Source organism: Heterodontus francisci, chromosome 1 (assembly GCF_036365525.1).
Source record: "Heterodontus francisci isolate sHetFra1 chromosome 1, sHetFra1.hap1, whole genome shotgun sequence".
Taxonomy (NCBI): Eukaryota; Metazoa; Chordata; class Chondrichthyes; order Heterodontiformes; family Heterodontidae; genus Heterodontus; species Heterodontus francisci.
Window position 1 is genome coordinate 139824723 of NC_090371.1, and position 18637 is coordinate 139843359.

General features: G+C 42.8%; 1 protein-coding gene across 4 annotated transcripts in view; it reads right to left on the bottom strand.

The window, feature by feature from the left end:
* tbc1d1 (TBC1 (tre-2/USP6, BUB2, cdc16) domain family, member 1) overlaps nucleotides 1-18637 on the bottom strand; it is a 329569-nt gene that overhangs the window by 222358 nt on the left and 88574 nt on the right. The window contains exon 1 of one of the 4 annotated variants that reach the window (XM_068036964.1): nucleotides 3601-3809. The exons of the other annotated variants lie outside the window; for them this stretch is intronic. Within the exon in view, the coding sequence (XP_067893065.1) occupies nucleotides 3601-3630 (30 nt within the window). The 5' untranslated portion in view covers nucleotides 3631-3809. Of the gene's footprint in view, nucleotides 1-3600; nucleotides 3810-18637 lie in introns of those variants that run through there. 4 annotated transcript variants of the gene reach the window in all.

Below are 18637 nucleotides of genomic sequence, written 5' to 3' on the forward strand. Positions count from 1 at the left end.
GAAAAGAAAGTTTATTACAGAGAAATGACAGGACAGTGAAATCAAGACCAATGGAATAAATGTTATGTTTGGGTGCTATTGGCATCACTCAACTGGGGCGCCTGTTGGGAAACTGCAGCCATTGTCTATTTTAAGTGGACAGAAGTCAAGGATGATACATATTTGTAAAACTTATCCAAATGTCTTTTGACATCCAGGGAAGGCATCACCACCATGACACCCCAACGTTCCATTTAAAAGAAATTGAAAGTATTTCCAATAAATAATTGTCAAATAAACTGCCATTTTTTTGACTGGTTAAGTAAGAAGATAAGATTAAAACCTTCTGGTGTTAGAATTAGAGGCTGATAGTAGTACAGGATGTGGGACAGTTGTTTCATTAAGTCAGTCAGCACAGCCCACAAGTCTGCCCGGATCCACACTGATTCACCAAGCCTATGAAACCAGATTCTGCAGCCACTGCCATTTCTTCAACATTCATGCAGCATATAGTGCAAATCATTGTGCACATTTTGTACACAGCAGCTGAAATATATATTATATATATAAATAAAATGAAAGATGCTCGTTGTAATTTTACATGCCGTTACATGCCACACCAGCTGGAATTTTATTCTGCCCAAAATTTGATCCCCCATGTTTAGTTTGGTAAACATCCAACCAAATCTAAGCTAAGTTTAGTTCCACACCACACTCCCTTAAATTCCCAAACACATTGCTCAGATACAGTACCTTTTTGTTCAGATCAGAAAGTTATCAACAGTATATAATACAAAGAACATGAGCAGACACATAGTTCTTTATTTCTTCTATTCTAAAAACATTTTTTTTAGTGAAACCCTGAGACCTCTCCTTCCTTCCCCCTCACCTCCCCTCCAAGAAAGAATATGCAAGGTTTCCATGGGAGATAATTGGATGACTAAAACACTGCACAGAAAGAGCTGGGCAAAAGAATAAAGCACACCTCTGTTTTGCAAAACATAAACATTTTTGTAAGTGTCAGTAACTTTGACATAATGTTTTTAAGGAAGTCGTTGAAGAAGACGTGCATTATAAACAGCAGCTTTAAACCCCCTACCCAACCAAATGAAAAGCAAATAGCCACCCACTTTGATGGAGACACACACCATTTGCCCTTTAGAGTTTTCCTCTAGCAAGGTCTGATGGTTGCCTCTCTAATGGTGCACCTATCTACAGCACTGCTTCTCTGGAGGAGCGGAGATCCAGCTAGAGTGGTTTTCAGCAACAGCACAGATGCTGCAGCACCCAGAATAAGCAATGGAATACTGCCAGCCATTTTTCTGATCAGCGGCTGAATATTTAGCCTGCCCTGACAAGTTGGAGATTCCACAGCCTAGACAAAAATGAAGATCACAAACTAGCTATCTAAACAAGTGCACATGCAGACTTGTTCAATATCACATTTCTGTGGAATTTGATGCTTATGTGGCATGTCTAACATAGAAAAAACATATCAAAATACTACACAGGGGAGTAAAAAATTAAATAGGTGCCCAGTCAAAGGTGAAAACATTTGGAGGGGTGACCAAAATCTTGGGAAAGGATATGGATCTTAAACAGTGTCTTAAAAGAGGAGAGAGAGGTTGAGAGGCAGAGGAGCTGAAGGAAACAAATTACAGAGAACAGGCCATGGCATCTGAAGGCAGTCATCATCTGTGAGGGAGATGATCAAGGGCCAGTAGTCAAGAAGAGGAGGAAGGGATGGCCAAGTGGTCAGGGCCGCAAAGAGTTTTAAAACAAGAGTATGAGAATTTTGTATTTGAATGTTATGTATGTGGATTAAAGAACACTGGAAGCCCGGGTTTATAACAGAGGTGATCACTGCCTATATCTTACTGCATCCAAAACATATTTTTCAAATATCAACGCATAAGCACAGGTTTTCTCTTTTAAAAAAAAGTGGTCAACATTCACTCCAACATGCCTCTATCTCTCATTATCTTAATTCAGTTTGTTTAATTACGCGCCTGTGAAGCACCTTGAGACATACAGAGGTGCTATGTAAATGCAAGTTGTTGTTCCCAATGCTGTTTTTTTTATCATATGTTTAACTTACTGTTATAATTTTCTGTTAAATTTCCACCTTCTGAATATTTGGTAGTTAAATGGAGCCAGTCGGTGCACTGCTTTCAGGCCATCATAAAATGCCATTATGCAAAATTACTAAGATGACCCAATCATTCACCTCCAGTGTTTAAACATGTAGCAATCTACATGCCTCCTCCAGTTTAAATTGTTAACATAATCCAACACAGTCATGTGCAATAATGTGAATACCTGTAACTGAATAGATTTTCAAGTCAATTACTGTAATTTTTGACCCATACTGGCTCCCTATCAATCTCAGTATCTTGTTCAAATCTCTCCAAGACCTCACTCCTTCCCACTTATGCAAAGCCTTCCTGCCCTCTGTTCCAGCTCAGACCCTCTGCTCTGCAAAGCTACTGTAAGCTCATTTCTTTCTCTCCCTATTCCCACCACCAGCCCCCACCACCCCTAACTAGTGGCAATCATTGCCACCCTGCAGTATGGAATTCCTTTTCTGATTCCCTCACTACATTCCTCTCCACATCTAAAAAGTTCCTCAGAGCCTTGTGTCTTCAACCATCTCCCCCAACTCTTCTGCCAATTCTTGCCCTATGTCTAATTTTCCTGACTTTCTCCAACGGTGCACTTGGGACATTTCAGTTCATTTAAGGTGCTCTGTAAGTTGTTGTCACTAAACAAAATTTCATGATTTATTTTGTGCTGAGGGCACTAATCCTTAATAGAAAGCAATTTAAGGTCACAATGATTCTTTTAAAAAAAAATGCTATTGCATTTCAAAAATTCAGAGGTATGGGGAAGGAGTATGTTGGTTTCCAGATTATGCCAATGCCCTCCTTGGCCCCCACTGGGAATGCCCAATACTTAATGTGCAATGCCCAGCTGGCCTAGTTCAGGACAGGAACTGAGTGCAATGCAAATATATTTAATACATATTTCAGAAGTGTATATATTAACTTTGCAGAGTACTAAAACATAGAATCAATAGTAGTATTGTAGAAATAAACAAAGCTTTGAACTGAATTTCTTTTTATGTATATAGAAAGTTTAACCAAAGCTAGTTTCAGCTCAAATTCAAAATTAGAGCCTGAATTGAACAACTTAAAGACAATGTATTTCAATTCAAAACAAATAAAATCTTAGTTTAACTTCAAACCTTGATTCGAAAGATTATGGGAAAAAGTGAGAAACCAGCCCAAACAAAGCTAATTACTTGTATGTACTGCACAGTCCCAATCATTCTAGGTTCACTGAAGTGTATCTTCTACACCTAGTTACGTTGTTCACTCCTACTGCAACTCGTGGGATTACTATCCATCCTAAATCCATATGAGACAATACAAAAACTAAACAGACTCTGAAGCAAAACTGTTGGCCCAAGGCAATAATATGCATAAAAATTTATAAAATTGAAAGAAAAAGGTCAGAGACACAGCCCTAATGCATGACAGCTCGGCATGCCCACAGCAAGTTAAACAAAACAGACATTTTTTAACAGTAGAGAAAATTTTAAATGCTTTATAAATGCCTTACCTTCGCCACCCAGCTGAACAATGGTGCCATTCCACAAGCTTTCAGCTATCTTTCCCTTGTAAAGTGCGCTGTTAAGCATATACTTTTAGCTACATTGGACCAGACTTAAGCGTGGAGCTGACTTTCCTCTCAAACTTACACCAGGCATAAAGTGCCTGCAGCCCAAAGCAGTTTGCACAGATCCCAGCCTTCATTATGTGTGAGGTCATCATCCCGTCTCCCCACCCTCGCCTTTCACAATCAGACTTTCAGTAGCTTTTTAAGCCGCACTTTGTAAAAAGAATGTGCTCAGGCCCTGAGAGAACACACCCACCCACACTGAGCAGCTCAACCAACAGAGCACTCTGCACATTAGTCAGGAAGCTTGTGAAATGTGGAAGTTCTTGCTCGACAGCCTGTGTAAATACATGACAGCAGATACAATTCAAAGAAGTCTACTGTTAAATAGTGCTGCACTTTCAAACAGTGCTAAGAGTCCTGTAACTGATCATCAACCTGTAAAATACCACCAAACAAAGCAAAAGAAATTAAATTTTCAGTCTTAGAAAGGAAAGGAGAAACACACAAGGTTGTGATCATCCAGGGCAATTGAATTTAACTGAACAATATGCCTGAACTTGTTTTTCTTATCAGTGAGAGTACTTTGTCTTGTGATTGTTATTCCTCTCCTCCTAGATATTTTTATGGTTTAATTTTAATTGCCAGAGCAGCTGTACTGAAATTTCTATCTGATGTGGCAACAAATTGAGTTACAGTGACAGATGCAAAAAGGAAATTTTAGGTTTGATCCCAAGATTAGCACATGAAGCTGTGTCGGACTGCAGGTGGGTAGAACCACACAGAGTCAGGTTTCCCTCTTGTGATCACTAACCTGTGGTCCCTGCTAAAATAAGTATGTGGACAGGACTGGGTTCAGTCACAAATTCCTTACCCTCAAACCCACCTCATTCCAAGAGCCTTTCATTACCCACCATCCAGAATCACATACCTGCTTCCATATTGTGCAAGACCTGTGTTAGTGCTGCTCACTCCCAATATCAGGTCTCACAAAGAGGGCAGCAACACCCAAAATAAATGTGCCAATCTGCTCAAGGCCAGAAGGAAGACTTGCTTTGAAGAAAACTCTCTTCCTAGGCACTGGCCATAATAAATTCAGCAAACTCACTTTGTGGCTGGCACCAGCTGTTCATGATAGACACATTGGGAGCTTACAGTCCAAGCATTCAGGAGAGGAGGAAAGGAAACTGAAGCAAGATTACATTTAAATAACTTTCACTTCATTTTCCATAACTTTCAGGGACCAATTATAGGCTCCTGAGTCTCAGGCCTGTTTCCTTCAAGGAAGTTTCATTGTGTTGCTTTTGTGACTACCGATGACTGAGTGAATCAGACCAGATAGCCCAAGGGAATATAATTCAAACAATTTCACTATTTACATACCACATAAAGCAAATACATGATTTTTTTAAATATAAAGTGGAGAGGGTAGAAAATTAAATCCTTATAGCCACTTCAATTCAGGCCTAGGGCACACATCCGTTGTAAAATAGCCAGGGCCATACTGGGGCGGGGAACAGGGGTGTTAGGAAATGAGAAAGGGCCCAGAAACACTGGGTTTCTATCCCAAGAGCCACAGAGGCGAATCTCTGATCTCTGCTTGAGAGTTTGGCAGACAGTGGTACCTTCTGCCCTGTAGAGAGTCGGGCATAAGGAAAAAGGCAGGACAACATCTCACCACCCACCCCCACCACCCAGAAAAAAAACCTACCTCCACCCTCTGAGAAGTCAGTGTCCTGACAGCAGCCAAGTAAATGTAAGTGTAGATGTAACAACCACAGGTGTGTTCAGACCTGGAATACTACCCATGCTGCTATGATGAAACTCTTTTAAAGGGGGGCTAATTTCTAACTTTTTTTAAAGTCCGATTTGTCTGTGAAGAACCCCCTCCCCCAGCAGACACTCAAGTGCAGGACAATTCAGGAATTAATAAAAGCAGGTGACCCCACTGAGGATCAGAAGTTTGACTGAATGGTGGATGATGATTCCTTTTCCAAAACAGCTGCAGAGCAAGATTGCACACTGTCGGCCCCTACCTGCACAATGTATGAAAGCATGGAACTCACAAAATGGATTTTGGCCCATCAAACTCACAACTTCCATAAGCCATGTAAAATCTATCCAAACATGTACTATTCCTCCAGATATTAAAGGGAAAGTTCTGTATAAATACTCCCCAATCACCAAAGCTCTAAAACAAAAGTTCTCTGATGTTTAGCTTTCTTTGCACACATGCTATGCAACCATGACCAGCTACCATTCATGAATTCCACTGCTCTTTGCTCCTCCCGAGCTACACTGGATCTATTGTAAAGTCAACAAGGTCAGTCTATCATCTGTATGTTATAATTTTTTTTTCTTTTTAAAGATTGTACTGATAGCTCAATGATTGCTTCATGCATTCTCTGCTGTGCTATTGAACCTGGAAAGCTTCAGTCTATTCTGTTATAAAAACAAGAAATGCTGGAACCACTCAGCAGGTCTGGCAGCATCTATGGAAAGAGAAGCAGAGTTAACGTTTCGGGTCAGTGACCCTTCATCGGAACTGATGCTGCCAGGCCTGCTGAGTGGTTCCAGCATTTCTTGTTTTTATTTCAGATTTCCAGCATCCGCAGTATTTTGCTTTTAGTCTATTCTGTTAGTTGATCTCAACCAGAATCATGGGAGGAGGACTATAATCCACATCAACACCTTTGGTTTGGAAGTGGTTGGTGATAGGTTGGGATAGAGGTGGCAAAAATCCAACATGTAGCCAGGGTTTGTGATCCTATTCACCAGCCAATGACTCCTGGTGCAACAGACGGGTGCTGGTTAAAGACAAGGTTAGACTCAGCTGGGCTGCCTCAACAGTTGAATAATCCAGAGGTATTTACTAAGCTTGCCTTTGAAGAACGCCCACTAACATACAGATCCTTGAAAGTATGGACATAAAATAACACTTACATGCCCCATGGAGAAGGTACCATAGAACAGCATTTGCCCTACAACTAGATCACTGCCTTCTGAGGAAAAGGAAAGAGACATAAGGAGAAAATTGGGAGTGATTTAAGTAAATACTAATAGATTTCCATGGCATTGCTCACAATAAGTCAGAGGATACACTGTTTCATCCTATGCAATGTACAATATAATTATCAGGGCAAATGGTCTACAGTGATTTAGTCAAAGTACATTTTATTACATAGTATTCTGGGAACACTGGCAATATATTCAGTTTGAATTGTATCCATACTTCCTTAGATATTACAAATCTGTGACCTTGATTACTATATGTTTGCATAGCTATGAATTCTATTCTCTTTCTTACCAGAATTCCAACTTATTTGAGGTTGCAGTGAGGTAGGAGACAGGCTCGTGCTAATGTGTAGCAGGAGGGGGCTGGAGTGGGGGTATAGGGTTATGTGGTTTGATTGTCCTGGAGTCATGAGGATGGTAAGATGTGAAAAAGCACAAGGAATGGAGCCACAGAGGAGGCCTTTGATAAGAAAGTACTAGGAGTAGCTAGCATCTTAGGAATCTGGAAGTGGTGAAAGGGGGTTTCTTATGGTTTGTGTTGGGACAAAGAAGAGTTGGAGGGTGAAAAGGAAAACAGCGTAGCCATAAGCAAGATGACGAGGAGTCTTGCATAGGTAGGAGACTTGATCTTCACAGTCCTCAGGTGGGTGGTAGGGTTGAGAACAGTGCCACCCATGAGCTGGGAAGACGAGAGCTGGAGGGAGTTACATTGGAAGAATGATCCAGAGGTAAAGATAATAAATAGGGTTAAAAATAGGAAGTTGGAAATGTGATAGACAAAAAAGGAATGAAGGGAAGTGCAACATTTACAGGTAACATAACGTAATATACAAGACTTTTAACACATTGAGTGGATTGCCTGTGATGCTACTCATTGTGAGTGAGATGAAGTGCTGTTTTATAGAATGTAAAAGGTACTGATTTTTAATTTTTTTTAAAATGTGTGACTCAGAGCAAAATGATGGACAGATTTGCTGGGGTTAGGAGCCGTGTAGGAGTACAGGGAAGTTGAGGGAGTATCATGTTTTGGAGGTGTTGCAGTGATGGGAGTGATGAATTGTGGTGGTGTGCTATCATGTTTGAAGAGTCCAGAGCTGCCCCATTCGGGGAATAGAAAGGATCCAGTATCTGAAAGGAAAATTTACGATTGGTGTGGAAGGGGTTGTGCGGTCTAGCAGTGTCCAAGTATGTGCCAGGATTGGGAAGAGATTCTTGGGGTCCATGTAAATTTGGTGGTGGAAAGAAACAGTATGTACCTGGGCTTGGACAAAGAGGAGAAAGGCAGGTACAATAGAGGGAGATCAAGCTCTTTCATTTTGCCTTGGTTTGCTTCTTCCGCTCTTCACTCTTTTGTGTTGGTTCAACTCTTGAATTTCGTCAGTTCGTTATTCTCTCCTCTTCTATTCCGATTTTATCTCCTATAGTTATTGTTGTTGTGTCACTGTGGTTTAAGCTTTCATCTTGCAGTATCTGGCATCTGTGAAACCATTTTTTTCTACTTTTTTTTGCTAATTCACTTTGCTGAGACTTTTCCTGTCTCCTTCTTGTTTCTCATGTAACTTGTTTTCTCCAGCCTTGTGGGTGATTTTTCATGTGGCAAGGATTGAGCAATGTTCTGGTGGGAGATTAGATAAGGACAGAAGTGAGATGCAAAAGGGCGATACCAGAACCGTTGTCAGGTTCTCACAATGATACCCAAAAATTGAAATGGCAGAAGACATTGTCCTGAGTTGCAGGTAAGAGGCTGAAATGGGGATAGTGTACAAGGTGAAAAGCCTCTGTCACGCTCACCAGAAGTGCAGCAATGAAAATACAGAAACAAATGGAACTATCATAAAAAATTAGAGCAATTTTAAATGACTATCGCATTTGCTGTGAACAAAATGGAGGATGTCACATGACCCATACCAACTCCTGCACTAGAATCCACATCCATGTCCACAAAAACCCCTTCCACATGGAAATGAGACAGTTTATCATACATGGGTGAAAGCTATACACAAAACAAACTAAAACAAAGACACTCCCAGACTCAACAAGTGGAATTTTATGAATGCCACGGCATTCCCGTAATTTCCACTTCCACCGCAATTCCTGTTTCCCCCATATGAATTTATATGTAACTAAGCCATGCGCCGATAGGCACAGGGGAACATGCAGTGGGGGCGGCCTTTCATTGGTAGAACCCGTCACTACCACAAGCATCAAGATCGCCAAAGATATAAAGCATTCTGTGCTTGCAGCCTCAAGGATCAGCAGCCTTCCTTTCACGTAGTATCTTGAAGCTTTTACTTGAATCAAAATGTTTTTGACTGCCTTATTTTGTGAAAGTCACCAGCAACTTCACATCATTTGTTTTCCCTGCAGCCAAAGTGAATGACATGGCAGCCAGCAGGCAGCGTCCCGCCCCACAGTTCAGTGAGGCCTCCCTGCAGATTCTCTCTCAGGCCATTAGAACAAAGAACAGTACAGCGCAGGAACAGGCCATTCGGCCCTCCAAGCCTGCGCCGATCTTGATGCCTGCCGAAACTAACAGCTTCTGCACGTCCGGGGCCCACATCCCTCTATTCCCTTCCTATTCATATATTTGTCAAGATGTCTCTTAAACGTCGCTATCGTATCTGCTTCCACCACCTCCCCTGGCAGCAAGTTCCAGGCACTCACCACCCTCTGTGCAAAAAAACTTGCCTCGCACATCCCCTCTAAACTTTGCCCCTCGCACCTTAAACCTATGTCCTCTAGTAACTGACTCTTCCACCCTGGGAAAAAGCTTCTGACTATCCACGCTGTCCATGCCACTCAAAACTTTGTAAACCTCTATAGTGTCGCCCCTCCACCTCCGTCGTTCCAGTGAAAACAATCCAAGTTTTTCCAACTTCTCCTCATAAATAATGACCTCCAGACCAGACAACATCCTGGTAAACCTCTTCTGTACCCTCTCCAAAGCCTCCACGTCCTTGCCGAATGCCTTCTTGACTACCTTATCCACCTGCGCTGCCACTTTCAGTGACCTGTGGACCTGTACACCCAGATCTCTCTGCCTGTCAATACTCCTAAGGGTTCTGCCATTTACTGTATACCTCCCACCTGCATTAGACCTTCCAAAATGCATTACCTCACATTTGTCCGGATTAAACTCCATCTGCCATTTCTCCGCCCAAGTCTCCAACCGATCTATATCCTGCTGTATCCTCTGACAATCCTCATCATTATCCGCAACTCCACCAACCTTTGTGTCGTCCGCAAACTTACTAATCAGACCAGCTACATTTTCCTCCAAATCATTTATATATACTACAAACAGCAAAGGTCCCAGCACTGATCCCTGCGGAACACCACTAGTCACATCCCTCCATTCAGAAAAACACCCATCCACTGTTACCCTCTGTCTTCTGTGACTGAGCCAGTTCTGTATCCATCTTGCCAGCTCGCCTCTGATCCCATGTGACTTCACCTTTCGTACCAGTCTGCTATGCGGGACCTTGTCAAAGGCTTTACTAAAGTCCACATAGACAACATCCACCGCCCTTCCCTCATCAATCATCTTCGTCACTTCCTCAAAAAACTCAATCAAATTAGTAAGACACGACCTCCCCTTCACAAAACCATGCTGTCTCTCGCTAATAAGTTCGTTTGTTTCCAAATGGGAGTAAATCCTGTCCCGAAGAATCCTCTCTAATAGTTTCCCTACCCCTGTCGTAAGGCTCACCTGCCTATAATTTCCTGGATTATCCTTGCCACCCTTCTTAAACAAATGAACAACATTGGCTATTCTCCAGTCCTCTGGGGCCTCACCTGTAGCCAATGAGGATGCAAAGATTTCTGTCAAGGCCCCAGCAATTTCTTCCCTTGCCTCCCTCAGTATTCTAGAGTAGATCCCATCAGGCCCTGGGGACTTATCTACCTTAATGCTTTGCAAGACACCCAACACCTCCTCCTTTTTGATCATGAGATGACTGAGACTATCTGCACTCCCTTCCCTAGGCTCATCATCCACCAAGTCCTTCTCTTTGGTGAATACTGATGCAAAGTACTCATTTAGCACCTCACCCATTTCCTCTGGCTCCACGCATAGATTCCCATCTCTGTCCTTGAGTGGGCCAACCCTTTCCCTGGTTACCCTCTTGCTCTTTGTATAAAAAGCCTTGGGATTTTCCTTAATCCTGTTTGCCAATGACATTTCATGACCCCTTTTAGCCCTCCTAACTCCTTGCTTAAGTTCCTTCCTACTGTCTTTATATTCCTCAAGTGCTTCATCTGTTCCTAGCCTTCCAGCCCTTACAAATGCTTCCTTTTTCTTTTTGACTTGGCTCACAATATCCCGTGTTATCCAAGCTTCCCGAAACTTGCCAAACTTGTCTTTCTTCCTCACAGGAACATGCTAGTCCTGGATTCTAATCAGCTGACGTTTGAAAGACTCCCACATGTCAGATGTTGATTTACCCTCAAACAGCCGCCCCCAATCTAAATTCTTCAGTTCCTGCCTAATATTGTTATAATTAGCCTTCCCCCAATTTAGCACCTTCACCCGAGGACTACTCTTATCCTTATCCACAAGTACCTTAAAACTTATGGAATTATGGTCACTGCTCCCGAAATGCTCCCCCACTGAAACTTCGACCACCTGGCCGGGCTCATTCCCCAATACCAGGTCCAGAATGGCCCCTTCCCTAGTTGGACTATCTACATACTGTTTCAAGAAGCCCTCCTGGATGCTCCTCACAAATTCTGCCCCATCCAAGCCCCTAGCACTAAGTGAGTCCCAGTCAATATTGGGGAAGTTAAAATCACCCACCACTACAACCCTGTTACCTTTACATCTTTCCAAAATCTGTCTACATATCTGCTCCTCTACCTCCCGCTGGCTGTTCGGAGGCCTGTAGTAAACCCCCAACATCGTGACTGCACCCTTCCTATTCCTGAGCTCCACCCATTTTGTCTCGCTGCATGACCCCTCTGAGGTGTCCTCCCGCAGTACAGCTGTGATATTCTTCTTAATCAGTAATGCAACTCCCCCACCACCCCTTTTACATCCCCCTCTATCCCGCCTGAAGCTTCTAAAGCCTGGAACATTTAGCTGCCAATCCTGCCCTTCCCTCAACCAAGTCTCTGTAATAGCAACAACATCATATTTCCAAGTACTAATCCAAGCTCTAAGTTCATCTGCCTTACCTGTTATACTTCTCACATTGAAACAAATGCACTTCAGTCCACCAGTCCCGCTGTGCTCCGCAACATCTCCCTGCCTGCTCTTCCTCTTAGTCCTATTGGCCTTATTTACTATGTCCTCCTCATTTACTTCACTAGCTGTCCTACTGCTCTGGTTCCCACCCCCCTGCCACACTAGTTTAAACCCTCCCGAGTGACGCTAGCAAACCTTGCAGCCAGGATATTAGTGCCCTTCCAGTTTAGATACAACCCGTCCTTCTTGTACAGGTCCCATCTGTCCCTGAAGAGAGCCCAATGGTCCAGATATCTAAAACCCTCCCTTCTACACCAGCTGCTCAGCCACGTGTTTAGCTGCACTATCTTCCTGTTTCTAGCCTCACTGGCACGTGGCACAGGGAGTAATAGAGATTACTCTACAGGCCCTGTTTTTTTAACTTACTACCTAACTCCCTAAACTCCCCCTGCAGGACCTCATCACTCTTCCTGCCTATGTCATTGGTACCGATGTATACCACAACCTCTGGCTGTTCACTCTCCCCCTTCAGAATGCCCTCTGTCCGTTCAGAGACATCCTTGACCCTGGCACCAGGGAGGCAACATACCTTCCTGGAGTCTCTTTCACGTCCACAGAAGTGCCTATCTGTGCCCCTGACTATAGAGTCCCCTATAATTATTGCTCTTCTGCGCTTTGTCCCTCCCTGCTGAACAACAGTGCCAGCCGTGGTGCCACTGCTCTGGCTGCTGCTGTTTTCCCCTGTTAGGCCATCCCCCCAACAGCATCCAAAACGGTATACTTGTTAGAGAGGGGGATAGCCACAGGGGATTCCTGCAGTGACTGCCTGCCCCTTCTTGCAGTCACCCATCTATCTGCCTGCACCTTGGGTGTAACCACTTCTCTAAAACTCCTGTCTATGACGCTTTCTACCACCTGCATGCTCCTAAGTGCATCCAGTTGCCGCTCCAACCGATCCACGCGGTCTGTGAGGAGCTGCAACTGGGTACACTTCCTACAGATGTAGTCGCCCGGAACGCTGGAAGCGTCACGGACTTCCCACATCTCACAGGTGAAGCACTTCACCCCTCTAACTGTCATTTCTATCACTAATTAGTTAATTGATATAGGAAAAGGCAGGAGGTCCTCTTCCCTGCTGATGGAGTCCCAAGAACCTCCCGCCTCACCAAGGTGGCCTGGATGGAGGTAGTAGAGGAGATTTCGAACTGTGGGGTGACATGCAGAACATGTTGTAGTACCGCAAGCTCATCACCAACTTATTCAGATCGGTGAGGGTAAGTGGTCTTGTTTGCCTTCTTTTCTCCGTGTCTCTAAGGCAGAGGATACACAAGGAATGCAGTGGAATGCATGAGCAGCCTTGGTGCGATTCACTAAATGATGTTGCACAAAGATGAAGATTGGCATTGTTTATGTGCTTGGATGTGTCATGTTGTGCGAAAGCCACAGCAGAATAAGTGATGTTGATGCATGTATGCAATGGTTGTGATGCATCATTTGCCATGTCACTAAATCTTCACTGTCTGCTGCAGGATAAACGAAGCCACAACCAGCATGAGCATGCTAGAATGGGAGGAGAGGTCCCTGGCATAAGGCTGCTGACCACGGCTGAGGAGGCGGCGTCAGAGATCATGAGAGGGGAGGGAGGAAGGGCAAGTGGAGATGGCGAGGCAGGAGCCACAAGGTGTAAGGATGAAGTGTCATCTCTGCTGATGCAGCCATATGTGGATACTGAAGGAAATAATGTGAACTCACGTGAAGCACATGCTTAAAGTGCCTCTGTTCGTCTCCACTATAGGTGGCCGCACTCGAGTAGCAGAACGCCATGTGGTCCAAGAATCCTCCTCTGGGGAGGAAGAAGAAGCCAATGCCCCAGAGGGTGCACCATCACCTGCTTCTTAGAATCATAGAAAGTTTACGCCACAGAAAGAGGCCACTTGGCCCATTGTGCCTGCGCCAGCTGAAAAACGAGCCCCCATGTGGAAAAGAAAATCAGCTAGAGGTAAGGCAGACATACTGGGTTAAAAATACCAAGTTTAAATGTGACAGAAAAATACAACAGACAGACATGATGAAAACACGACAGCAAGAAGTGTTGCATTTACAGGAGTGTCTGCTCTTCCCAAGACTTCTAATATATTAAAATAGAATTTGTCAATTTGTTAGTGATTTGTCAATTTGCTGGAAATCTATCCAGCAATAAATTACAGGATTTGGAAGATGGAATTCATTGAAGCCAGAAAGTATATCAAATGTCTAATGCAAACGAATTTTGTATTTGCGTGCTTGATGTTATTTTAACATAAGCAGATACTGATCAACAAACTTCGGTTCAGTTTACTACAATAGGTCGACAGCAAGTTCCATCAGTAAGAAATTAAGTCACCTATCACGGCATAAGCTAGTCCAAAAAAAAACTAACTTCAAAACTAGCAACAAGTTAATAGCAAGTTTGTACCTCATTCATTTATGTACATATGGCCCTATTTTATTATCCCTCAAGATAACAGTAGTTTCCTTACTGTTCACTGAATTTTAAAAGGAGATCCCTTTCAGCACTAATAGTGCTTTCAGTAGCATTATTTGAATGAGCCAAACATCAAACATGGTGTTAAAGTGTATAAAATCAATCTTAAAATTGTCTCCAAATGCAATTCTTTTTCACCAAAATTGACAACATAAAGAGGATAAAAATGGAGGTTAAAATTTGCAATTTACATTAAGTGCAGATGAGTTGCCAGGAATGTGACAGCTAAATTTTTAAAAACTGCTATGGCCTGAATCTGCTTTCAGAGAAAACTATGCCAAAGAGTTATTTTGAGAAGTCCTCCTGATAAGGATCTTAGTACAGTCATTCCACAAAAATATTTTGGGAAGCAGTTGCTTTGGAATAGGGTGGGAAAAAAGGCAGGAACTTTCCATTGAGAATTTGTTTATTTTAATGCTTGGGAGGTTTATAACCACAGCTAGAACTGTAGCAAGATGAAAAATAATTATTTATGCAATTGTCTTTTTGTTTTACAATATATTAGTTAAAATTTCTCTTCCACTCTGTGGCTAATTTTTTTTTTTAAAGTTTACAAGTTGTTACCAGTCTTGACTAATTCACAAAAACCGTTAATAGTGCTAGGCTGTTAAATTTGGTCAGGGGTACTTGCTATTTTTAACCTACCCATAAATATAAGCATCTCCAACATTAGATTTACTGTGAAAGCAGTGCTTCATTCCCTCACAGACTAAAAGAACTACATTTCCATTCTAGAATATCAGGGACTCACAATACAGGTTTCTGAAATTAAATCACAGATATGAGGGAAGGAAGGGAGAGAGGAGGAGGAGAAGAGTTGACAAGCATAAATCTCACATTGAACAGGTAACACCTGTTTTTCCAACTTCTTCAAATATTCAAGAGTAACATACAAATGTATTTGGTTTTTATGTTAAGCTTTCACAGAAGAGTAATGCAGATTAGCATTAAAAAAAAACCTGCCCCTACCCCTATATGGCCTGAACATCACCCAAGACCACATTATGCAGATGATTCTTAATGCTCCCTGAAATGGTCTCTCGGCTGTTCAAACAATTGCTGCAAAGTGGTGGCCCACAGGGAACGAACAATAAATGTGCCCTTGCCAGCATCGCTTACCTTCCAAGAACAAATTAAGTTGTCAGTGCTTAATACTAAGTAGGCCAACATGTTAGTAGTCATAAGTTGGTGTGAGGAGGATCTTAAACAGGAGAGAGAGATGCAGGGATAGACAGGTTTAGGGAAAGTTGCAAAAGCTGGAGTGATGGGAGTACGGGATGCAGAAGAGGTCAAATTGGTGAAACACAAAGTTCTTACAGGGTTGTAGGGTGTAGGTTACTGAGCTGGGGAAGGGATGAGGCAAGGGAGTGATTTAAACACAAGGATGAGAATTTTAAAGGAGGCTTTCGTGGACTGGGAGCCAGCAAGCGCAGAGATGGGTGGATGGAACGTTCAGCTATTTAAGACATAGGCAGTAAAGTTTTGGATGAGCTCAGGTTTATGGAGGGTTAACAATGGAAGACCAGCCAGGAGGACATTGCAAACAGTTGGAGTCTGGAGAGCACAAAAGCATGGATGCAGGTTGCAGAAGCAGATGGGTTGAGGCAACAGTGGAGATGGGCAATGGAAAGGACATGAGGTCTTAAGCTCAGCTTGGGGTCAAAGGGGACTCTGAGGTTCTGAACAGTTTGGTTCAGCCTGAGTCAGTGACCAGAGAGGCTGCTGGAATTGCTGGTCAGGGAACAGAGTTTGTGGCGGTGGGCAGAAGACAATGCTGTCTCTGTCTTTCCAATGTGTAATTGGAGGAAATAACATTCATCCAGGACTGAATGTTGGACAAGCAAGCTGACAACAGAGATGCAGCGGAGGGGTCGAGAGAGGTGTTCATGAGGTAGAGTTGAGTCATGAATGTTACTTGTGAAATCTCACATTGTCTTTGGATGATGTCACCGAAGGACAGCACGCAGAGGAAAACTATCCCAGTCAGAAGCACAATGGACTGGAAGCACTGGAGGAGGATGGTCTGTTCGAGCGTGTCAAAGGCAGCAGACAGGTCAAGAAGGACAAAACGGGATCACTCATCATGTTCACATTCATGTGGGCAGTCATTTATGACTTTGATTAGGACTGTTTCAGTGCTGTGCAGGGGAAAATCTTGTTTGGAGAGGTTCAAACATGGAGTTGCGGAAAAAATGGGCACTGATTTCAGACGCGACTTTAGAGAGAAAAGGGACCTTACAAATGAGTCGATAGTTTGCAAGGACAGAGAGATGGAGGGTGGGTTTTTTTGAGAAAGGATGTGATGGCGACTCTTGAAAGTGGGAGGGGAATGAATATGTCTATAAAGTGGGATAATGTAAGCTGGGAGGAAGTCCATGTGCAGAATAAACACTGGCAGAGACCTGATGGGCCAAATGGCCTTTTTCTGAATTGTAAAGTTCTATGTAACAAGCTCTTCCCGCTTGTTGTTTGAGCCTCTCCCAGTGGAAGATGGAAGAGTAGCTAAATTTATTTTAAAAGCTTTTATGCATTACCCAACTAGTGCCACTGAGCTATTTTTCCACTGACTTCAAAGAACATGTTGCTGGCAAGGTCATTTGTGTCAACTGTGGTGTTCAGTTGGTAGTACTCTCACCTCAGAGTCAGGGGTTTGTGGGTTCAAGTCCCACTCCAGAGGCTTAAGCACAAAAATCAAAGCTGACACTCCAGTGCACTACTGAGGGAGTTAATCCGAGGCCCTGTCTACCCTCTCAGGAGGATGTAAAAGATCCCATGACATTATTTCAAAGAAGAGCAGAGGAGTTATCCCTGGTGTCCTGGCCAATATTTACCCCTCAGTCATCCTCACGAAAACAGATTATCTGCTCATTCTCAGATTGCTGCTTATACGTACTGACTGTGCATAAATTGGCTACCGCATTTTCTACATTACGACAGTGACTACACTTCAAAGTACTTCATTGGTTGTAAAGTACTTTGGGATGTCTTGAAGTTGCAAAATATCCTATATAAATAAATAAAAAAGCAAGTCTTTTTGGTTGGAGGTGAGAGTGTTTAAGGAGACTGTTGCTATTGGAGCAAAGAAGCCAGCAGTTATTTCACATTCCAGCATGATCCTGGAATCGTGAGCAGCTTTGGCAGAGGACAGTTGTGCTTGATGTGGTCCTGCCAAATCTGGCACCAGATACAAATCAAGTTTGTGTCCCTCGCACTTGAAAGCACAAAGGTGGGGGCCAACCAGGGTGGGAGAGAGTAAGCATTTTACTGGAGACAATGCCAAAGGCAGTGATGAGAAAGTGATTGAGCAGACTGTCATCAGATGTACCTTGGTGCGTATATACAAAAAATTCACACTCTCCATTAGTTTCCATGGTGAATTAATATAAATTTGGAAATTTAATAAACTACTTAAACAGGACGGTCTCCCAAACAGGTATAAATAGTGACATGAGGAAAACCTTTTTCACGCAGCGAGTGGTTAAGGTCTGGAATGTGCTGCCTGAGAACGTGGTGCAGGCAGGTTCAAATGAAGCGTTCAAGAGGGAATTAGACAGTTATACGAAAAGGAAGAGTGTTCAGAGTTACGGTGAGAAGGCAAGTGAATGGAACTGAGAGAATTGCTCTTTAGGAAAGCCAGTACGGACACAACGGGCCGAATGGGCTCCTTCTGCACTGTAAAGATTCTGTGATTCTGTGAAATAGCATCCTACTGCATATAAATGCAGTCTTTTGAAAACAATGAAGTTGCTGCTTCAGCTCTCCATTAAGCTACCAAAGCAATTTTCCACATAGCTAATCAGGCTGTTCCTTCAGATATTTCCAAGTAGACAATAAAAATATTTAAACTTCTGGAGTCTCTACACAACACTTCACTTATTGCAAAGCTTTTGATTTGCAAAAAAAAAACCGTCAATTAAAAAACGATTAGTGAGAACAATTTGCATGTTCTCCTAAAAAAGAACATGTGAGGGAATAATTTCCTTAGAGCCTTTCTTTGTCAGCAGTCAGTGGGAAAGCAGCTAAGTGGCATTAGTTGTAGTGCTGGTGTATTGCATAAATATTCTTAATTAGATCCAGCTACTCTTCTATCTTCCAATAGAGGCAGTTAAATGTGGCCACCAATAGAATAGAAACATATAATTAAGTGACCCAAGTTAATGTGAATTGTCCAGGCACAACTACAAAGTATCTGCATTGCACAGAGTTTGGTTTCTAATGGAGATAGTGATTTATGCACCCTGCCACCCCTCCATTTCTTT